Source organism: Melanerpes formicivorus, unplaced genomic scaffold (assembly GCF_026170545.1).
Source record: "Melanerpes formicivorus ecotype bairdi unplaced genomic scaffold, bMelFor1.0.p_v2 SCAF_7, whole genome shotgun sequence".
Lineage (NCBI taxonomy): Eukaryota > Metazoa > Chordata > Aves > Piciformes > Picidae > Melanerpes > Melanerpes formicivorus.
Genome location: NW_027142359.1, coordinates 26,992,846 through 27,016,787, shown reverse-complemented (window position 1 = coordinate 27,016,787; position 23,942 = coordinate 26,992,846). Strand labels below are relative to the sequence as shown.

Here is a 23,942-nt window from a genome sequence, read left to right as displayed (position 1 = left end):
CATGGGGCACAGGAAGCAGGGGGCCCCCTTACTGCAGGCCAAAGTCAGAGGTGTCCACCTGCCTTGGGCAGGGCAGCAGGAGGAGGAACTGGGTCCAGCAGGGAGGGGTTGGGACAATAGAATGTTTCCCAGCAGGGGCATCACCACACCCCAGTGAGGCAGCCTTGCAGGCATAGGGCACACATGAGCTGCTGGAGGACAGCAGCTACACAAGAGCAGGGTACATGGGATAAGTGCCAGAGGGAACTCCCCTGCCTGGAGCAAGCAGGCTTGCAGCAGCCTGGAGCAAGCAGGCTTGCAGCAGCCTGGAGCAAGCAGGCTTGCAGCAGCCTGGAGCAAGCAGGCTTGCAGCAGCCTGGAGCAAGCAGGCTTGCAGCAGCCTGGAGCAAGCAGGCTTGCAGCAGCCTGGAGCAAGCAGGCTTGCAGCAGCCTGGAGCAAGCAGGCTTGCAGCAGCCTGGAGCAAGCAGGCTTGCAGCAGCCTGGAGCAAGCAGGCTTGCAGCAGCCTGGAGCAAGCAGGCTTGCAGCAGCCTGGAGCAAGCAGGCTTGCAGCAGCCTGAAGCAGGGTCTGGCAGCACCAGACAGCAAGGCCTGCAGCAAGCCCTGCTGTCACCCCTCAACTGAGGCAGATTGCCTCAGGGAGAGCCACTGGCAGCCAGGGCTCCCAATAGAGCTAGCAGCACCCAGCCTGCCCACGCTAGAGGCCAGACAGCTCACACCATCTCCTTCTGCTCCATGTTAGCTCACCAGGGCTAATGATGACTCTGCTCCAGTACAAGTGCTGGGTTCTGTATTTACAGGAATGCTCACAAAAATCTGGCATGTTAAAAAAAAAAACCCAACAAAAATCCAACAAAACCCCCACCAGAACAAACGGCTGCTAGCACCAGCAGCCATGGGGCAGCCGTGCACAGCCTCAGGCGAGCTCTGCACAGCCCTGGAGTTGACCTTCAGCACCTGCTGCAAGTCAACATCCTCCAGAGATGGGCTGGGGCTGGGCCACGGTGCTGGGCAGGGCATGGCTCCTGCAGCATTCACCCCACCAAGGCCCCAGTCCTGCCAGCAGCCTCAGCTGTTCCTGGGGGCTCCGGGGCAAGATGGCACTGACCCTGCACCCAGCTCTGCACCTCCTCCTCGCCCAGCGCAGAAGGCTCACGGCTTCTTCACCTTCTTGGTGGAGGAGGAGCTGGAGGCTGACTCTCTTCATTTTCTCTGCTCCAAGAGGGAGATGGGAAACAAAAGAAAAAGCAGGGTCAGTGGGTGGGAGCACTCAGGTCACAGCAAACACACCCACCTGTCCTGGAGGCTGTCTTGGAGCTGGCCACGGCACTCCAGCATCGTACCTGGCAGCGCCCAATGGACTTCAGTGCCACTGGCCTGGCTGAAGGCAGAGCTAGGTCCTTGTATGAGAGGAGAGCAGAGCTAAGCCAGCAGTGACAAAGGGCTGGGTTATCACCCTCTTGGGGGATGTCACCTCCCTGACACAGACAGGGTTTTGGGATGGGTCATCTTTGTGGCACTGGATCTGTGAGCAAGCAGGAGAAAGGAGCTGAACTCTGCAACAACACAGTGGTCCCAGAAGTCTTGACCAAGCAAGCTGGCATGCAACAAGCTGTAATGAGTAAAGCCTTGAGAGAGAAGCACAGCAGCTCTGTACTACAGCCAGCCTTGGAAATGCTCCTCCACCATTCAGACCTGCCATCAAGTGGCCTAGGAGCACAGGAGAAGGCTGATACCTGACCACAGCTCCTCAAAATAACACCTTTTTTCTGGACAGCACACTCCAATAAGCCTGAGAGAGACTGGTGGGCTCTGGTGAGCTTCACCCTCCACTGATGAGGTCCCAGGGTTGAATCTGCCCTTAGGAAAGATGGGGCCATTTGCACCAAAAGGAGATCATTGCCCTATCCCTACTGCTGCACTGTGGTGAGACTCTGCCTAGCACTGCTCAGATGCTGTGGCCAAGACCACAGCAGGGTCATCACAAAAAGCTGGGCTTTGTGTGTGGGGTGCCCCAGGCATGCCAGAGCCGTAAGGCACTCCGGGTGCTGTCAGGACACAGGGTGCCAGAGCCCTAGGGTCCCAGAGCCCTAGGGTCCCCACTACATAGTGCAAGATAGCATCTACTTTGCACACCCCACTACAGACAGTGGCCACACAGCCACGACGACTGACCACGGTCATGTCCCTGCTGTGCCCAGGCCGCAGCCACCCCGTCCCCAGAGGCCTGCAGAGCCACTGCCTGGGACAGCAAGCAGCCAGGGGACGGACAAGGCAGCGCTGACACGCTCTCTAAAACGAGCCAGGCCTGCAGGGCTGCGGTCCCCGCAGGCTGTGCTGCTGGTGACGGCGGCACGGCGGGAGGCTGCACCGCCTCCCTCCGCAGGAAGGCGCCCCCCTGCCCGTCCCCCCCATTCCCACCAGGCGCTGGGCGGACGGCAAACAGAGCATGGAATTTGCACGGCTGAAAGTTAAACACAACACACACGGAGCTCGTCAGAGGCCCCGGCGCGGCCGCCGGCGCGGGAGCCGATTAGCAGCGGCGTAAGGGGCCCGGGGAACCCAGGCAGCGGCGCGAGCAGAGGCCCCGTAAAAACCAAATAGGTGGCAACCGAGGGGGGACCCAAAGGTACAGTCTGAAAAACAAGAAACCCACCCCCACCCCCCCCATCCTGGAAACAAAGGAGCTGGGCTTTGAGGCTTTCCTGGGAGGGCTGTGGAATTAATGGGGGAAGAGCACATGTGTTTGATAATCTTTATATGGCAAAAGAGCCATCTTTCAAACATGTCACAGGTTCGTATTAATCACCTTCCCATTGCCTTCCCTGGCGCAGCCATCCCCGTTGCCTTGGGCAAAATGGGGAGCTGTCTGCTTACAAAAAAAAAATGTTTTACATTATAATTTACAAGAGCCTCCCAGTCTAGGTCCTTTTAATGGAAAGAGCAATTTAAAATAAGAAATAAAAAAAAAAAAGGAGAGAGGAATATATATACACACCCGGGTATATATACACTGTATATGTATTAATATATATATATATATATAAAAGACAGATATTGTAACTCCATCTGGAAAGAGAGAATGTTTGATCTTAACAATGTAACTTCTGGCTTTCAAACAGGCTCAGAAAACAAGAAGTCAGCAGGAGTTCAGATAAAGGAAGCTTAAAAGTCAAATAATTCTGACTCTGAACTCGAGACTTCTTAGACTCAAGGTCCTTTCCTTTACCCATTAATGGGCTGACTTGTGAGCTCAGGAACAAAGTGCTGCAATGTGAGGATTTCTGAGAGTCACTCATTACAGATCACTGAGTGGAGTCTGAGTTGCGGAAATCAAAGCATCCAATCTGGAGTAACTGGCTGAACTTCTGCTTGGAACTAATTTGTTCCGAGTTCGGCTCACCTTTCACCTCCCAAAGGCCCCGAGTAAAGTCCCTACCGGGGTCAGCAGCAGACGGCACCGGGGGGATCCCAGCTCAGCTTTAATGGTCAGCAAATGGACACCACAGCCCCTAGGAGAGGCTGGGCAGGCTGTCTGATAGGAGGAATGCAGTGGACACATCAGGGCAGAACAGGGCCAAGCTTCCTGTGGCCCCACAGGGTCTCGCTGCTGAGACATGCAGACACCTCTCCTAAACTGGCATAAAATGCCCTGCTGAGAAGTCCTCCGTCCCCACTGCTGGCCAACGGGGAGGGCGGCAGCCAGCTGGTGCCACAACCAGTATCTCAAGAGCCTGGTGTGTCTTTGCCCATCCACTCCAATACCTGTGAAGGAACCGAGGCACATCAAGCAGGACTCAGGAGTCAGGACTCCTAGTCCTATTCCTGGCTTTGCCACTCGCTCCCTCCAACATCTGGAGCAAGATACTCTTCTCCAGGGAATCAACTCTGGCTTCAGGGGAGCAGCTGGTTTGGAGGCTGAACAAATCCAGGCTTAATCCAACATGTGGAGTGCCATGGAGGCAGTGCTAAGCAGCAGGCTTCTCCAGCTCAGAGGAATTTGAAGCAGGGAGATTAAACAATGCCCCCAGGGGCCTCCAGCAGCTCAGTTGTAAAGCACACTCTTGAACTGGGGAGTTCAAGGTTGGCATGGCAGGGTCAAACCACTGAAGCAGCCTCTGCAAGGGGAAGGGCAAGGTGTCATCCACAAGCACCCACGGGCAGGGCTGCAGAAGGCAAAGGAAGGAAAGGCCATCACAGGACACAGCACTTGCTCTGCAGAGAGCTGCTTAGTGCACTACCAATATTGCTACCCCAGCTGCAGGCACTCCAAGGCATGGGGAAAGCACTGGGCTTGCAGGGGCAGGCTGCTTTCTCAGCACTACGCCCTGGGCCCTCCTGCACTGTTCCCATCACTCCAGGGCCTTGGACAACTCAAGGTTACTGCTGTGCAGGGACACATACACACACTCCAACCAGCCAGCAACCCCACAGCCACTCCACTTCTCAGAGCTGACCCCAGCCCACCAATGTTTCAGAGATCACAATGCTGAGCGAGAGGCACTGGGGCTGCTCCTGCCAGCTCTGGACAGGGCAGGTAGCATCACCAACATGCAGCCTCCACCAAGCTCAGCCCATCCTTGGAAAACCTGATTGTGGGCCACAGGCTGCCGGTCTCTCCCAGTGCCACTTTCTTCAGAAGCACAGGAAAAGTTTAGGGCAAGCACAGTACCAGGCCCTGGCTAAGTCCCCAGACAAACCTGAGCCAGGCAGAACGTGGGATAGCAGGCCCATTCCCCTCCTCTCCAGGATATCCCTCCAGCTGGGATGTAATTTCCCCCCCCCCTCAAAAGGTAGCATAAAATGGTCACAGTGTGAATGTGCTTGACCTTTTGTCTTGGACTAATCTAATTGTGTCGTCTTTGTGTAATCAGCCGGTAAAGGTCAGTGCTGTATTTAACATGGGGGCCCTTTAGGTACTGAATTTGCCTTGCAGTGAATTAACTTGATTATATTTCTTTCAAATATGTCAGAGACCAGGTCAGTTTAACCCTCTCTGTGCTGCCTGAGCCCCCCTCTTTGTTCCCAATCCCAGAAGGTGGCACCGAGGAACAAAGTGGTCAGAAACACACTCGTGGGCTCCCTCCTCCCACAGCCATGGCCACGGCCACCACCATCACCTCTGCCACCTTCCCAGCGAGCAAGGGCTTAAGGGAGAGCAAGCATGTTGTGAATCAACCCAAAGAGGCTGCAAGCCAGGACACTCCAGACCACAGGGAGGGGTGAGATTTCGGATTGAATGCAGGGAGAAGAAAAAATTCAGAAGACTCCTTTGCAAACATGAACCTGTCTCAGCAGAACACTTCCTTTTCACAATCAAACAGGACATCACTCAGATCCAGATTAACGTGTGGCCTCTGCCATGGACAGATAAGGTGTTCTCGACAGCCTGCAGTACAGTGCACATCTTAGAAAGTGAGGGTCTGTGCTTCTACCAGGAGCAGCATGTCTGAGGCATTGGTGATGCCACTGTGTGGAGATGGGCAGCTTTCACCAGGGAGTTCAGGTCAGCAGGGCCAGGGGACTGCACAGAGGGGAAAGCAACCCTAGGCACATCCTTGGGCCTGAGGCAGTGGTGAGGGGCTGGGTAGCCTGCCCACATGGAGGCATGGAGGAGAGGTTGGTGATACACATCCTGCAGAGGTACATGACCAGGACATTGTTACAGGGCTTGCAGTAGAAGAAACCCTAGCTTTGACTCTCCTTCCTCAGCCATGGAAGTAGGGTACAAAAAGATCTCTTTGTTCTTCAAATACCTGTACTTCCCAAGCTTCCTGCTCCAGGCAGGGCTACTGTTTGATGCCAGGGATTTGGGCAGCTTCGGGCTCGTCATCTCAAACCTGCTTTCCCTACATGCTTCTCTCTTAGGGAACCCTTATGGGGCTGTGTCTAGAAGGAAAATGCCTCAGGCCTGCAGCTGTACTGGCATCATTGTGTTGTCCTAGGGCAAGCTCTCCTCACCCAAAGCTTTACTTTGGTCCACAGCGGCACACATATCAAGCCATCTGCCTGCATGCAGGATGTAGAAAGCACTGCTGACCCCACCTTATAGCACCAAGAACACTGTCCAGAACAGGAGACGTGCCCAGAGAGAAGCACTGGGACCTGGGGAGAAGAGGCGTGCTGCACACTCCCCTGGACACGCACGCCTGGAGGGAGAGCAGGGCAGCATCCCCAGCGCTCGTCAGGGCATCTGCGTCGGAGACCTGAGGGCTCCCTGTTCTGCCCCCCCAACCTTCCTTCTCACCGAGTTGGGGGTCAGTGGCGCTCCTACTACATCAATGATCTGGTCCTTGACATCTCCCTTGCCCTCCTCCATGCTGAGCCCTGCCTGGCCATCCGGATGGGCGCCTTCTGCACTGAGGGAGCCAATACTGCCAGCCTTGGCCAGGGCCTCATAGCGGTGCCGTAACATCTGCAGCTCGTATTCGCAGTTGGCAAAGGCTTGCTTCAACTCGTACAGCAGCACCAGGTCACTCCGCAGCTCATTGAACATCTGCACAATCTCCTCTGTAGGCATAGGGTTGAGATCTAGGGAGAAAAATGGGTTCTGTTAAACACCCAGACCTGCAACCCCACAACAGCAGATGCCTGTAAAGGTCCTGGCTGGCCATTCACTCCCACAAAGACACACATGGAGCCTCACTCCCACCACATGGATCACGTGCTGGCTGGAGACCTGTTATTTCCAGGCTGTGCTTTGGCTCTGACCAAGGACTAAGGATGAACATTTGGGACATGGTTTAGTGGTCATGGTAGTGTTGGGCTGACAGTTGGACTTCATGATCTTAGAGGTGTTTTCCAAGTTTAATGATTCTGTGAAAGCCCAGGAATCAGAAAGTGAAAGATGATGTAAGAAGCAGATGAAATCAGATGACTGAACCCTGCTACCCATTAAGTCATACAAAGGGAACTCAGACTTGGAAACAAGTCCTCATACGCTGCTGCAGAAGACAGAAGAGTTCCTGCTGTTTCCTACACCTTCACTAACAAGAGGTGGACAGGATGAGCTCCTTTGCCTCTCTTGTTACTCCTCCCAGGGTAGGACTGAGGCAGAGAATTGCTCTGCTGCTGTGTTACTGACATGTTTTAATGCAGACCTGAGCAGAGTCTGGCAGATCACTGCCCCACACCTGGCATTCTGCTGCAGTCCATCACCTGCACACAAAGTCAGCAAAAGCTGCATGTTCTGGAGAATAAAAGGGTGAAGCTCTCTGTGTTTGGCCTGGTATTACAGCAGTAGCCCTGCCTCCACAGGGCTGCCCTCACGACCCCTTCCCGCTAGTACTGTGTTCACCCCCACAAAGCCCAGGAGTGTTTCCGCACTCCAACGCGGAGCAGAGCTGGAGCACCAGGGAGCCCTGAAGATACCTGTGTTTTGTAAGGCAGGAGTGGCGAGTCAGGAACCCTCCTTATCTCTGTGGAAAGTGAGCTCTAAGAGGCACTCCTTCCCCAAGGCTTCCCCAGCAAGCAAAGCAGGTAACTGGCTTATTTTTAGTGCCGAAAGGGGAAACCACCCTGGCTGGGCCACTTCCACCAGCCACATAAGGCCTTCAGAACTGTGTGCAGTCTCTGAGGAGACAACGTTATCGATCCATAAACCAGCTGGCCCAAAAACCTGGCAAGAGTTAAGAGAGGCAGTGCTGGAAACAGGCTCAGTAATCTCCTGTAAATCAGCAATCAGCCTTTTTGGATATTTTTTTCCTTTTTTCTTTTCTTCTGTTTTTAAAAATCCCCCCAGCCACAGTGGGGGAAAAGGGGACCATCAGGTGTCTAATCAAGGGGCACTGCATGCTGGGACTTGTAGTACCTGCAAACTGTACCCACCGCATGGAGGGCAGCAGCTAGCCGTGGGCTGCACTTCCCCTCTAGCTAGGAGCGAGTGGGTACTGCACACGGTAAGTGAACCCTTCTCTCTGCTGCTAAGACACTGGAGTTCAAGAGTGCGGGGTGTGTGTTTACTTGCCTTTCAGCAGAGATGCTCCAGATTTTCACACAGCAGGCAACCTATAAAGGGGGGATGAGCAGTCCCAGGCGCATTTTGGACTTGCCACCGAGAGCAGTAAATTAAGAGGAAAGGAAGCTTGAAAAGAAGACAGGGCAGCCCTGAACAATGCATATGCCGTGGTCACTAACACGCTTAGAAGTACCTCTCCTGGCAAGGCTGAGATTTGCCTTCCTAATACTGTGCTGCTTCTCTTGATGGTTAAAAAGGGCCCAAACAAGAGAGAAACAAAGGCTCTTTTAAAACATTTTTCTACTGGGAGGAAAAAAAAAAAGAGAGCCCTGTGCATCTTGTTCTGGCTTTTACCCTCTCTCTCTCTCTCTCTCTCTCTTTTTTTTAAACACATAAAATATTTTAAAAACCATTCACATACTGTTATTCAAGAAACTGGCTGTATTACTAGGGGGAAAAAATAGCCCATCTCGAGAACAAAGGCTAGCTCTGTGTGTCTCTTTCTCTCTCGCGTGCCCCCTTTACTCACCTACTCCGAGTTCCATCAGCATCTGCTCCAGGGCTTTAATCTTCTTCTGTCCCACCGAGCTCGGCAGTTTCATCTGGAACACAAAGGTAACAGAGCCACACAGCTCAGAGATAGCCCTCACTCACAGCCGTCTAGTTCAAAAGGCAAGAGAGCTTTTCTTTTTATAGTGCAGGGGGAACAAAAAAAAGAAAGGGAGAGAAAGGAAAATCAAGTGGTAAGAGAGGGAGACAGGGGCTGAAAGTTTTCTGACTAGGTCCGAGGGCAGGCATTGAAAAGCCCGGTCGTGATGGCTTTTATTTTCCCCTCTCGTGTGTGTGCAAGACACGCTGTTTTACAGCTTCCATGTGTCACTGAATTAACAACAAAAGTTCTTCTTGGCTTCAAACCCTCTCCCGCGGTGCCCAGCCCATCAAAGGGCTCATTTACACAGCAGCTAATGTGCAACGCTGCCCTACTTTATTCGCTTTAGCCGGCCTGATTAGACTCATGCGCTAACAGACTCACTTCTCCTTTTACCTGCTGAGCCCCAGACCTGTGGGATTCATTTACAGAGCAGGCTTTATAACAAAGGGGAGAGACAGAGAGAGCACAGTTACTTGACTGGCGGAAGTGTGAACACACATTTACATCGGAGCTAAGGGGCTAGGTGAGAGAGGAAGCATCAGATGTGAGCTATGAAAGGGAATTGGAGCTGGCCAGGAGAGGAAGAATGCATACACTTAGCAGGGTCCTTCCTCTGCATTCATTTGGGCTCTAGCAGGAGTGCTAGCTGCTCAGACCAAGCATTTATTAGATTACAAGCAGCACAAATGGTGCTGGCACAATATGGCAGGGAGAAGAGGTTTCTGAGCCCTGCAAATATACCCAAGAATGAACTAAATCATTTTCTTGCCTCAGCAATGCTAGAAAACAGACCAGGAAAGAAACAACCCTCAACATCACAGTGTCAAACACCCTCCTGCACACAGGCATAGGCTGTCCTTCCACATCCAGGTGAGCTCACACCTCCACCTGAGGATCAGCATCACCAATCCGAGCTGCCCGGCAGGCCACTTGGCACTGAACAGCCAAGAGGCAAGAGCACCCTGCAGCCATCCTGCACACCACTTACTGATCACTAGTACCTACCAACCAAACCTAACACTGGATTAGGAATGACTTGAAGGAAAAGCCATTTTTCACTGCACCTCAAAACTAGCCTCTGAGGTGAGCTCACCAGAGGGTCCCATCGCTACCTTACTAACAAGCCACAGGCTGAAGTTCCCCAGAACAGACAGCCCAACATCACCCTTCCAAATCAGGCCCATCTTCTCCAGGGTCCACTGCCCCAACACAAAAAAATAAGCCCCAACTAAACAAACACACACCAAAAGAGACCATCTGGAACTTCTTAATGCCTCTGAAGGCAGGAGCACTGCACACATATCCACATGGTGAAAGACCCAACTTTAACTCAGCTATGGCTGAATGTCCCAACAGCAGCTCCACTACCCCAATGCAGAGCCTGCTGTGAAAATTTGCCTTCCCACCACGCAGCTCCCCAGGGTATGCAGCATGCAATAAGAAGCACCCAGTCCTTTTGCTAGATATTACCACAACAATCAAGACTCCAGCAAAGCCATCAGGAAGACTGTCAGGGATGGATTTCTAAGGAAATAACCTGATCCAGAGGATCAGAAAGGAGACTAGGAGACAAGGAAAAACCATCCTTGTGCAAACAGCCAGCACAGGTAAGGACTGCAGTACACCTCTGCTCTGTTCTGTACCCTGAGGGTCTTTGGCTTACAGCTGAGGTTTGTGCACAGCAGTCAATTTCATACTTCAGAAACTGAATCTTTACAGTTGATCACAAAATGATTGTTTTAGCAGACGAAAGGCTGCCAAAGGTATCAGGTATTCTGGATTCAAGTCAGCTCTTTGGTCCCCAGTTTTAACTTGAGCAAAATCTCACTAAAACATGTTTTCCCAGAAGGCTTTGCACAGGCTTTGCTGAGCAGCAGCAGGACAGGGTAGAACCCTAAGATAAGGAAGTCCAAACCACTGGGAGAGGGAATGCTTCTGTTTATTTGGTGGATGCAATGCTGCAGCCAGCAGTGGAAAGCCAAGGTCACTTAGCACATCTCAGCAGGGCACAGAATGGTTAGCCTGGAGCACTGGAAAGATATTTCTGAGGCCTTGGTCCAGAAAGATTCCCTGCCCCACTGGGCATTTAAAATGGTGACTTACAGGTTGACATAATCAGACAGTGGCAGCCTTAACTTGTAGAACTTAAATTGTTAACAGAGGCCAGCATCTCCTCCTCACTGAGGAGCTCTGGGCACACAATCCTTGTGTGATTATCACAGCCCTGAGAGGTTGTCTTCACCCCTGCCCCTAACACCGGCAGCACGCTCTTTCTGGCTACAGGCAGGATTCCCTTCTGTTAAACACCAGCTGGCAAAAGCATGCTGTACTTCAAGCCAGCTTCAGGAACAAAGAACAAGAAATAGGAAAAGCTCATGCTGGGCTAGGCTAGCCAAGACCTCCTTGTCTGGGTTTGTTGGTCAGAGGAAGAGCACAAGCTTTTCTCCTAGGAGGTTTCCACTAGCTCGTGGAACTACTGGCAACACAAATGAATAACCTGGCAAAGCCTTCAACTGTGATGCTACTCCCCACAGGATTCTGGTCAAGGAATACCAAACCAAGGTCTTCCCTGACACTCCAAAAAGAGGATGGAGGCAGGGAGAGGCAGGACAAATTGATTTAACTTCAAAGAAAGGAATGCTGGAGATGCTCAGGAGGAGCAGGGCCGTGAGTTTAGTTTAAAAACACATCAATTAAGCTTCCTTTTAATTCAGGCAGGAGGATCTGGTCTGCAAACAGGAAGGCTTCATTGGCTTCTCAAAGCAAGAGTATATTTTAATTTTGCCATCATTAAGAAAATGTTATGATTTATGTGGCTGCTGTCAGACTAATATCTTTAGAATTTAGCTGGCTAAGCCAATTCATCTCTAAGACTGATGAAGGCTGATTGCTCTCTATGCAAAATGTATTAAAACTAAATGAGCAGTCTATTACTCAAATGCTGCTGATAATCTGTTAGCCAGGGTCCGTTAACTGGGCTGGTGCTAGCAGGAGACAAGCCTCCATGTCCTGTACAGCTCTGATAAGCCCAAGCTTGCTTCAGCAAGCCCTTCTTTGTTTGAGGCTTTGAAATAGAGGTCCAGAGATGCACCCAAGTGCTGGAAGCAGCATATCACCTGCCCTCATTCCTGAGGAAGGAGATAATCAGCAGGAGCAGAGATCCCAGCCAACGGCACAGAGCAAGCTCTCTGCCTCAAGATGCCTCCACTGGGATGTGTGGTTTCTGTAGGCCATATCTGTGTGTAATGAAAGCACCACTCAGGGCAGTATCATTGCTTACACCACAGCTCCTGGGATCTTAGAATAAACCAACCAGGTTGGAAGAGACCTTCGAGATCACTGCATCCAACCTATCATCCAACACCACCTAATCAACTAAACCATGCAACCAAGCACCCTGTCAAGTCTCCTCCTGAACACCTCCAGTGATGGTGACTCCACCACCTCCCAGGCAGCCCATTCCAATGGGCAATCACTCTCTCTGTGTAGAACTTCTTCCTAACCTGCAGCCTAAACCTCCCCTGGCACAGCCTGAGACTGTGTCCTCTTGTTCTGGTGCTGGCTGCCTGGGAGAAGAGACCAACCTCCGCCTGTCTACAACCTCCCTTCAGGTAGTTGTAGAGAGCAATAAGATCTGCCCTGAGCCTCCTCTTCTGCAGGCTAAGCAACCCCAGCTCCCTCAGCCTCTCCTCACAGGGCTTGTGTTCCAAACCCCTCTTGGTGTTGTCATGGATCAAGTCCTCCACAGGGGCTGAGGAAAATTATGTCCCTCAGAGAACTCCAGCCAGCAGCCACCGCTTCCGAGGTGAATGGCATTTGCCCTTTTCTTTCCTTCCTTATACCAGACTATTATTGTTATTTATTATCTTTAGAGTCCCTACATAATAATAATACCTGGGAAACAGATTGCTCCCGTCAGAAAGCTGATTAGACAGGATTTTTGAGGTTACTATATTTTGGATGCTCCTCTCCTCTGACAGCCTCTCCCCACAGCCCTCTTTGCAACACCAGCCTGCGTTTATAATTACGCCGACACCGCTTTTGATTTAAGGACTGTAATCCTTTGTCCTCCCTATAAACAACCTGCATTAAACACAGGAACAGCATCTACCAAGAGAAAAATAAATAAAGAGCTACAGAAAATTGTGTGAATCAACACAATGGGGCCACAGTACCAGAGCCTACCTATGCAGAGAGGAGCCTCATGTCGGTGCCATGGACAGTGGCATTGAGTGCACCCTCAGCAAGTTTGCTGATGACACCAAGCTGTGTAGTGCAGCAGACACGCTGGAGGGAAGGGAGGCCATCCAGAGGGACCTTGACAGGCTGGAGAGGTGGGCACAAGCCAACCTCATGAGGTTCAACAAGACCAACTGCAGGGTCCTGCATCTGGGTCGAGGCAATCCCAGGCACAAATCCAGGCTGGGCAGGGACTGGCTGGAAAGCAGCCCTGAGGAGAGAGACTTGGGGGTGCTGGTGGATGAGAAGCTCACCAGGAGCTCTCAGTGTGCACTTGCAGCCCAGAAAGTCAATCAGATCCTGGCCTGCATCAAGAGAAGTGTGGCCAGCAGGTCGAGGGAGGTGATCCTCCCCCTCTACTCAGCTCTGGTGAGACCCCACCTGGAGTACTGCCTCCAGTTCTGGAGCCCCTATTACAAGAGGGATCTGGAGGTGCTGGAATGTGTCCAGAGAAGGGCCACAAGGATGATCAGAGGGCTGGAGCACCTCTCCTATGAGGACAGACTGAAGGAGTTGGGGCTGTTCAGTCTGGAGAAGAGAAGGCTCTGAGGTGACCTTAGTGTGGCCTTCCAGCATCTGAAGGGGGCCTACAGCAGGGCTGGGGAGGGACTTCTCAGAATCTCAGGTAGTGATAGGACTAGGGGGAATGGAATGAAGCTGGAGGTGGGGAGATTCAGGCTGGATGTGAGGAGGAAGTTCTTCACCATGAGAGTGGTGAAGCCCTGGAATGGGTTGTCCAGGGAGGTGGTTGGGGCGCCGTCCCTGGAGGTGTATAAGCCCAGGCTGGATGAGGCTCTGTCCAGCCTGATGTAGTGTGGGGTGTCCCTGCCCATGGAACGGGGTTGGAACTAGATGATCCTTGTGGTCCCTTCCAACCCTGAATGATACTATGATACTATGAACTGATCCTGGGATGCACAGCCTCTGCCGGCATGCACTTGGACTAAGCAGCACAGAGTACAGTAGTACCAACCCAGACTGCTCTTCCCTGAGGGACAGCTGCTCAGGGCTAAGCAGCTTCAAAAGTTGGACAGAGCATCCACCACGCTTTCACAGCAGTCAGGAAGCTTGTGGTTGCCCCTGAGCAGTTCAATTTCTGCAGAGGGTCTCACCACAGAGCACCCTTGAGGTTTTGAATGATGCAGGATTTTTATTTCATGTGAGAAACATTCTGCCAACAAAACCTTGCTAATTCACACTAATGACTAGGAGACCTACTGCAAATTAATTGCTAATTGGCAAAATTCATTCAATGAACAAACATGATAAGAAATAACTGAAGAGGTAGCTTCCCCAAACAGACTTGGTTCATTTATTTCTGTGTGCCATTCGGCTTTCATGGTTTATGCTGGAACTTCTAATCACAGAATCAGCCAGGGTTGGAAGGGACCACAAGGATCATCTAGTTCCAACCCCCCTGCCATGGGCAGGGACACCCCACACTAGATCAGGCTGGCCAGAGCCTCGTCCAGCCTGGGCTTAAACACCTCCAGGGACAGCGCCCCGACCACCTCCCTGGACAACCCATTCCAGGGCTTCACCACTCTCATGGGGAAGAACCTCCTCCTCACATCCAGCCTGAATCTCCCCACCTCCAGCTTCATTCCATTCCCCCTAGTCCTATCACTACCTGAGATCCTGAGAAGTCCCTCCCCAGCCTTCCTGTAGGCCCCCTTCAGATACTGGAAGGCCACAATTAGGTCACCTCAGAGCCTTCTCTTCTCCAGACTGAACAGCCCCAACTCCTTCAGTCTGTCCTCACAGGAGAGGTGCTCCAGCCCTCTGATCATCCTCGTGGCTCTTCTCTGGACACATCCCAGCATGTCCATATCAAGCACAGCTGCAAATGCTTTTGAGTATATTTTGGAGGAGTAATGAAGTCTAAGTAATAGCAGAGCCTACAGCACAGGCCCCTGTTCTGTCTTACAGCATCTTCACCTGGCAGGTAGAGACTGTCACAGTGATCCGCACTAGGAAGGGAACAGGTCTGCAAGATGTACAGAGAGTCAGCTAGGTCCCATGTGTGATGATACATGCCATGTGTGAGGATACATATATGGCCATCTTAAATGACCTGCTCTCACTTTTATGCTTTCTTCACAAATGCTCCATTTCTGGTGCTCTTTACAAAGCAAAAAGGTTATTTTTTTTTTAAATCCCAATTTTGTGCTGAAATCTTTTCTTTGGCCTATGAATAGAATAGAACAGACCAGACCTTCAAGATCATCACATCCAACCCATCATCCAACACCACCTAATCAACCAAGCACCCCATCAAGTCTCCTCCTAAACACCTCCAATGATGGCAACTCCACCACCTCCCCAGGCAGCCCATTCCAATGGGCAATCACTCTCTCTATGAATAATTTCTTCCTGACATCCAGCCTAAACCTCCCCTGGCACAGCTTGAGACTGTGTCCTCTTGTTCTGGTGCTGGCTTCCTGGGAGAAGAGACCAACCCCCACCTGTCTACAACCTCTCTTCAGGTAGTTGTAGAGAGCAGTAAGGTCTCTTCTGAGCCTCCTCTTCTCCAGGCTAAGCAGCCCCAGCTCCCTCAGCCTCTCCTCACAGGGCTGTGTTCCAAGCCCCTCACTAACTTCATTGCCCTTCTCTGGACTCGTTCCAGCAAGTCAACCTCCTTCCTAAACTGAGGGGCCCAGAACTGGACACAGGACTCAAGGTGTGGCCTAACCAGTGCAGTGTACAGGGGCAGAATGACCTCCCTGCTCCTGCTGGCCGCACTGTTCCTGATCCAGGCCAGGATGCCATTGGCCTTCTTGGCTGCCTGGGCACACTGCAGGCTCATGCATACATGGGGTTTAAAATTAATCAGTGGTTATTTGGATACCTCCCCTGTACTCTCTTCCAACCTTGGTGGTGCTGTGATCCTCTCCCTGATGCTGCATTTCATTTTATTTTCAATTTGAGACAATCTTTTCCTTAAGGAAAATCTTTCCCAATACCTCCACACACCTGACCTGTGTCTGTACAGCTGTAAACTCTGGGTTTATGCAGCAGCACTGGTGGTGTTGTTCAGCACTGTCCTAGTCAGCTCACTGACATTGAGAACCACCTTCTTTGTGGAATTCACCAGCAGGAAAACTTTCTCATTATGAATTTTCTTCATGGACATCTTTAGAGTACTGAATTGCTTAGTGTGTTTCTGGGAAGCAGTGCTAAAGCTTCAGATGAATCATGTTGGTTTTTTGCATTTTCTGGCTTAAGATGGGGAAAGAAGGTCAACCTTTCCCTGACTGCATGGCTCTGCTGTGCAGAAATAGAGAGCCTCCACTCCTGCAGAGTTTCAAGACTCAAGGAAGGAAAGAACTGCACTAAGTACTTTAGCCTTAGAGCTCTGGGATTCAAAAACAAAAGCATAAACAAAACAAACAAAACCCAAACCCCAGAGAAATTCCATTTCAGATATGAATGTGTACACCCCTGGAAATCTGAAGTGCTTAACTTCTCAGAAGGGAAGTTCTGCAATGGAAGGCAGATGGGCAAATGCAATGGAAATATGCAAATGCTAGAAAAGTCTGAAATTGCACAGGTTTGCTCTGCCTCAGCAAACATAAATGCTTCCTCCTGCCCCAGCTTACAGCCATGGACCCCATCTCTTACATCACTGCCTGCTGACCTGCCAGACCAAGACTGAAGATCAATAAGAACAGAGTCCCACCACTATGCCATCTCTACTGTGCTATGTAACACATGACAGAGCCATCACTCTGAAATGGACATGACCATCATTGTGCTCCATCAATGATGCTAAATAGCAGGAGCAGGGAGGTCATTGTCCCCCTGTACTCAGCAATGGTTAGGCCACACCTTGAGTACTGTGTCCAGTTCTGGGCCCCTCAGTTTAAGACACTGAGACTCTTCAACATGTCCAGAGAAGGGTAACGAGGCTGAGGAGAGGCCTTGAGCACAGCCCTACAAGGAGAGGCTGAGGGAGCTGGGGTTGTTTAGCCTGGAGAAGAGGAGGCTCAGGGGAGACTTTATTGCTCTCGGAAGGGAGGTTGTTGCCAGGTGGGGGTTGGTCTCTTCTCCCACGTAACCAGCACCAGAACAAGAGGACAGTCTCAAACTGCACCAGGGGAAGTTTAGGCTTGAGGTGAGGAGAAAGTTCTTCACAGAGAGAGTTGTTTGCCATTGGGATGTGCTGCCCAGGGAGGTGGTGGAGTCACCATCCCTGGAGGTGTTCAAAAAGGGATTGGACGTAGCACTTGGTGCCATGGTTCAGTAGTTATGAGGTGTTGGGTGACAGGTTGGACTTGATGATCTTTGAGGTCTTTTCCAACCTTACTGATTCTATAAACCAATCTTTTAAGAAGGAAATATTTCTATACTAACTCATGTAAAGGGTTGGTTTGGAGTGAAGTCAGAGAGATCTCACAAACTGCCAAATCAACTGTGCAAAATTGCAAATGCTGTACTTGAATCCTCCCAGTAAATTAAACTAGTTTTACTTGTTGGAGGAATATACAAAGTGACAGCTCTATCAAGGGTGAGAGAGGCCAACAGATCCCAGAGAAGCACAGCACACTCAGGCACATGGCAAAGTAGCAGCTGGCTGATCCTAACACATTAATGCCTTGTTCTGCACCTATAGCACTGATTCAAGGGGTAAAGCTAAAAGATACTTCCTAAAGGAACCAAAAAGCCTGGAGCATCAATGTCTCAGCAGGATGAGCTGGCTTTTCACCAGTGCAGGTAACAAGGTCTTCAAGGTTTTTATACTCTCCACCCTTTCACCCCTAAGAAGGGGGAACAGATTTTTCTGACTCAGCACAAGCAGCCTAAAATGAGAACAACTTGAAATTCAGACAAATGACAGCTGATAACCTGGAAGCAGCCAGCTTTCTCCCAGTTTGACATATAGGTTGTGACAGGAAACAAGACAAGTGAGGAGACAAGAAGAATTCACACCTTGCCAAGACTGCCTGACATTTAGAAGATGGTCATCTTCTGGCAAACAAAGTATTACCTGCCACTTCCCAATCCTGAGATTTCCTTACTCTCAAATACATCTTGCCTTAAAGACAGTGCAAGCCTACCTAGCAAATGCAAAAGAGACACAGGAAGTTTCTAGAGAGGAAAACAGCAAAACACCTGGTGCAGGAAAAAAAGCACCACACTGAACATTTCTACTGGAGGGTGCCTTGTGTTAAAGCACACCACCTGTGTGACACTGCAGCACTTTGCTTTGTCCACTTCTGGGGCCCCTATTACAAGAGGGATATGGAGGTGCTGGAACGTGTCCAGAGAAGGGCCATGAGGATGAGCAGAGGGCTGGAGTACCTCTCCTGTGAGGACAGACTGAAGGAGTTGGGGCTGTTCAGTCTGCAGAAGAGAAGGCTCCCAGGTGACCTAATTGTGGCCTTCCAGTATCTGAAGGGGGCCTACAGGAAGGCTGGGGAAGGACTTCTCAGGATCTCAGGTAGTGGTAGGACTAGGGGGAATGGAATGAAGCTGGAGGTGGGGAGATTCAGGCTGGATGTGAGGAGGAAGTTCTTCCCCATGAGAGTGGTGAAGCCCTGGAATGGGTTGTCCAGGAAGGTAGTCAAGGCCCTGTCCCTGGAGGTGTTTAAGCCCAGGCTGGATGAGGCTCTGGCCAGCCTGATCTAGTGTGGGGTGTCCCTGCCCATGGCAGGGGGGTTGGAACTAGATGATCCTTGTGGTCCCTTCCAACCCTGAATGATACTATGAAACTATGATACTATGACATCTGCAGATGCCCAGGTAGCACTACCCCTGCACCTTACTGCAGGCACAGCAAGGGAGCAGAGACCTGTAGAGGCAGCTGCAGAAAATGGAAATGGCTGCAGCCTCTGATTTGCATCTAACTGAAACAAGACAGGAGCACAGACAGGTGTGCTATGATCCCAGGGTGAGACTTACAATGGGCCACAGGAGGGAGAACTCCACGGGCAGTTTCATATGGTGTATTAAGTAAACTTCCAGATCAGACACAAATCCAAGAAACTGTGGCAAAATGTGGATCTAGTCTGGAGCTGATGTTGCCTTTCTCTTAAATAATTTACCTGAAACTACATTTACACACATACAAAAAACCCCACAGTGACTAATTACACTCCAATCATTATATTGGTTACACTAATGAAAGAAAAAAAGTAATATAGATGGTGCTCTGTGCAAGCTACAATCAGATTACCTGATGAATGACACCTAAGACTCTGTCACTATGGGTACACAAAGGTAGTAAAAGCTTCTCAAATCAGTCCAGGACTGGCAGACAAAGGTCCCCAAGGCCTCATACTGCACAGACACTGTTTGGTACCTGACAATTCAAGAGAAGCAGCAACACAGCATGTCCCTTCCAGAACTACAACTTATTTAAAAGGCCCCATTACCATACCCAGAGAGCTCTCTCTATACCCAAGAGTCTACTAAGGCTTTGGGCCAGATGCTCTCCCACGCCAAAGAGGTGAGGGATGCATTTTCTTTCGGCAATTCAGCATTAACTGCCTTTCAGTCGAGCTCAAAACCAGACTGGAGGAAGTGCTGGATTCACCTTCTCCAGTTCATTGAAGATTTCATATCCTTTGCTGTTCTCTTCAAAAATAAATACTTCAATATTTTCATCTTACTTCATTCTCCACAGGCAGGAGTTTGATTAGTAAATGCAGCAGCACTCTCTTGGCCCTAATTAAAGGTCATGCAATACAACAAATAGATGGCAATGCCACAACATGAATTCGATCCGGCCTGCATCATTTGTTCGTAAGTTTTGCTCACAGAAATGAGAGCACTGCTCTCCTCCACACCTCTCTCAGGCTCCCCATGGAAATTACTCTCAGCCACTCTCTTGCAGAGTGCAAAACATACAACTCTGCTGGTGAAAAATGGCCAGCAGAAGCCAACAAGCACATCACATCCAAGTGCCGGGTCCTGCACATCGGCCACAACAACCCCATGCAGTGCTACAGGCTGGGGTCAGAGTGGCTGGAGAGCAGCCAGGCAGAGAGGGACCTGGGGGTGCTGGTCAATGGTAGGCTGAACATGAGCCTGCAGTGTGCCCAGGCAGCCAAGAGGGCCAAGGGCATCCTGGCCTGCTTTAAGAACAGTGTGGCCAGCAGGAGCAGGGAGGTCATTCTGCCCCAGTACACTGCACTGGTTAGGCCACACCTCGAGTACTGTGTCCAGTTCTGGGCCCCTCAGTTTAGGAAGGATGTTGACTTGCTGGAGCGTGTCCAGAGAAAGGCAACAAAGTTGGTGAGGGGTTTGGAGCACAAGCCCTATGAGGAGAGGCTGAGGGAGCTGGGGTTGCTTAGCCTGGAGAAGAGGAGACTCAGGGGTGACCTTATTGCTCTCTACAACTACCTGAAGGGGGGCTGTAGACAGGCAGAGGTTGGCCTCTTCTCCCAGGCAGGCAGCACCAGAACAAGAGGACACAGTCTCAGGCTGCGCCAGGGGAGGTTCAGGCTGGAGGTCAGGAGGAAGTTTTACACAGAGAGAGTGATTGCCCATTGGAATGGACTGCCTGGGGAGGTGGTGGAATTGCCATCACTGGAGGTGTTCAGGAGGAGACTTGACAGGGTGCTTGGTTGCATGGTTTAGTTGATTAGGTGGTGTTGGATGATAGGTTGGACGCAACGATCTTGAAGGTCTCTTCCAACCTGGTTTATTCTATTCTATTCAGCTCACTAATCTGTGGGATGTTCAGATCTGGAAACATAAACTTTCCTCCCTAATAAGGGTGTGCTGATCTCCATCAGACTGCTGTCAGAATGCTTTGGAGTGCAATCAATATACAACAAATAAATTATTAATTGCTCCCAGTAATTAAAATGTATCAAATCCAAATAAAAATAACTGCTGTTTTATGGAACTGCTTCCCAAGCTGAACCTCTGAAGGGAGAGTATTGATCACAGGAGGACAGACAGATGTTTCAGGTGTTCACAGCCAGCGAGGTCTGGCTTTGCATTAATGACAGGGCAGGAATGGAGCCTGTTGGCTCGATGCAAAGTAAACAGGTGGCGTGCTTGGCCATGTAATTGTGGGTCAGATCAAATATGGAGAATAAACATGTCTAAACACATACATACAACCCCATCTTCCTCCAGATCCATCATTCACCTTGGAGCTGTAGAGTGCACTCAGCGAAGAGAACTCACACACCTAAGCAGGTAAATTCTCACTTACCAGTCGCTGCGAAAAATGTGCTCAGCAGGCTAGTAAGTGTTTAAATGCTGGGGAGCATGGATATTTGAATCATAGTATCATAGTATCAGTTAGGGTTGGAAGGGACCACAAGGATCAGCTAGTTCCAACCCCGTTCCATGGGCAGGGACACCCCACACTAGATCAGGCTGGACAGAGCCTCAGCCAGCCTGGGCTTAAACACCTCCAGGGACAGGGCCTCGACCACCTCCCTGGACAACCCATTCCAGGGCTTCACCACTCTCATGGTGAAGAACTTCCTCCTCGCATCTAGTCTGAATCTCCCCACCTCCAGCTTCATTCCATTCCCCCTAGTCCTATCACTACCTGACATCCTGAGAAGTCCTTCCCCAGCCTTCCTGTAGGCCCCCTTCAGATACTGGAAGGCCACACTAAGGTCACCTGGGAGCCTTCTCTTCTCCAGACTGAACAGCCCCAACTCCTTCAGTCTGTCCTCATAGGGGAGGTGCTCCAGCCCTCTGATCATCCTCGTGGCCCTTCTCTGGACACCTTCCAGCACCTCCAGATCCCTCTTGTAATAGGGGCTCCAGAACTGGAGGCAGTACTCCAGGTGGGGTCTCACCAGAGCTGAGTAGAGGGGGAGGATCACCTCCCTCGACCTGCTGGCCACACTTCTCCTGAAGCAGCCCAGGATCTGATTGGCTTTGCAGGCTGCATCAATGGATACTAAAGCTGTACTTGTGATTTTCCTTCCTCTGCTATTTTAATTGGCAAATTGTCTACAAGATCCCACTGAGCAGATCTGCTGGCTGAAAGCTGTCTCTGAGGAGAGGGGACCAGCTTTGAATGATGAAGCTGGAGCATCCCTCAGACCTTTCTGCAGATTGAGTTCTGTCCAAACCCCTTTTCATCCTGGAGTTTCGTTCTGTTTCCAGATGAGACACCACTAAATCGATTCTCTTCCAGTTCCTTTTGTTTCCAAACCCGTGACAACAGAGCAAGGACATAGACTTGTGCCTCAAGCTGCAGCAGTGGGGACAAAGGTGCACCCTTTCCCATCCATCATCTTCTTCCTTAAAAGCACTACTGCAGCAATTCAGCAGCATTAACAAAATCATAACCTCAAATTCACAGATAAGGCTGAGAGAAGATAAGCAACTTAAAAGACACTGGAGAGATGTTTAATAAGCCAAAGTCAAGTGCTCTGAACAAGACAAAGACAAAGGTTAAACTTCAAAGAAAGCTGAACATAGCATGGTACAGAAACATTGGGGTGACTTCCAAACCAGCTGAGCTCTGCCCTACAGAAGCAACACGATGCTGCACAAACATTTGGTTACTGTGAGTTTGTCTGGGACCTGGTAAAGATTCAACTTCAGCATCTCCCCTTTTCCTCTCCTTCAGGTAAACTCTCAGGAAAGCTCTCCTCCCTCATAGCTCCCTGCTTTCCCTTTAGCCTCTTCCTCTCCTTTCCCTTTACAAATTCCCTACACACCTCTCCTTTTGCCTGGCTCTGGCTGTCTGCCCTGCCAGCTGAGCAGATGCAGTGTAACAGGAAGTTTTCCGGAAGTAACCCTTAGGATTACTAACACATTTCTGGTGTTATTTTCCTCACACTGTTTTACTAACAGCAAAGGCAAAGGCCTAAAATCCCTTTTCAAGATACTCATGAAAGGCTTACCCCCTTCCAAAACATCTGTACAGCCTCCTGCTCTCAGTGGCACCAAGGCAATACGCTGCCTTGAATTAAGACGACCCTTTTCATAATGCCCAGCTTCCTACTGCCTTAAGAGACACTTGCAGTCTGTGCTGTCAGGAGGCAGAGGGGAAATCCCACACAGAGCAAGGGCACAGGGGCTGTGGCCTTCTTTGCCTGTGGCCTCAGTCCCATGGAGAACAATGGGAGACTGAAGCCATTGTGAGAGAAGGCAGCTTGTCTAACTCACTGGAGAAGATTACTCTTCAGTGTCTGCTGAAGGAGAAACTTTCAGTTATGAAGAATAATGGCTGTAAGTGACCATTAATCCTGGGATGGGGGTGGGAGGGAGGGGAAGTCTTCAAATTCAGCCTGTGCATGAGATTTTGTAAGCTTTCACAACAGGAGGAATTTGAAAAGCCAGGACTACTGTCATAAAAACTACTGGGCACAAATTAAGTTGAACGCAGATTGCTAACTTCTTCTTCAAGGATTCACTTCTATGAATTAATTTTAACTCAGATTTTCAGACTAATTGTAAATCTTCAAGGGGAAAAAAATAGCTCTAATCAAAAAGTAAGTGCTATTATCCTGGGGATGATATGGTACATTTTTCACATGTGACAGAGGTTGAGTCCCTGATCTCAGTGCAAAATCCAACTTCATCTAACTATGAAGGCGTAAAGTACAGTAGCAAAGTACAACATAAAGGAGGACAATAGCAGCCTTAAGGTGATGAATCCTTTAGGTCCTCAGGCAAAAGAACTTACTGCAGGATGTCACAAGCCTTTAGAAATCATTTTCCAATGTGCTCAGGGCAAAATTCCTTACACTGAATGGTACCCAAGTACAAGTTCACAGCATAGCATGCAAATTCCTCACTTCGTCCTAGCTGGCTCCCACCCTTAGGAATTTCACACCACTGGCATGTGTAGGGGGTTTGCTACAGAAACCCACAAGTAAAATAATGTGAATTAGCATGGATTGTCAACACTGCACCACTGAGCACTTCAGTATCTTTTACCAGCTCAAAAGGACCATACTGACCTCATGCACCCCAACACCCTTATGTGAAGCATTAGCTCCTGTTTCAAAAACAAAGAAGGCTTGAACAAGGAAGCCAGGTGACTGGCTAATAGACACAAATTCATTCATCTTGCTGGGCTGGAGGCAGGTTTCACATTTTCAAGCAATGAAGTGCAAATCACCTCTACCAGTGATCTGCAATCTCTTTCAATTTGCTAGCCCTTGGT

General features: G+C 50.2%; 1 protein-coding gene across 4 annotated transcripts in view; it reads right to left on the bottom strand.

Annotated features, from left to right (window-relative positions):
- The window catches only part of DMAP1 (DNA methyltransferase 1 associated protein 1), a 48,761-nt gene that overhangs the window by 6,601 nt on the left and 18,218 nt on the right, over positions 1 to 23,942 (bottom strand). The window contains exons 9-11 of one of the 4 annotated variants that reach the window (XM_068141581.1): positions 8,486 to 8,558; positions 6,247 to 6,530; positions 741 to 1,211 (exon numbers count right to left, since the gene is read on the bottom strand). In XM_068141581.1, coding sequence (XP_067997682.1) covers positions 1,203 to 1,211; positions 6,247 to 6,530; positions 8,486 to 8,558 — 366 coding nt within the window. In that variant the 3' untranslated portion in view covers positions 741 to 1,202. The other 3 variants (XM_068141580.1, XM_068141578.1, XM_068141579.1) reach the window with 3 other exon arrangements.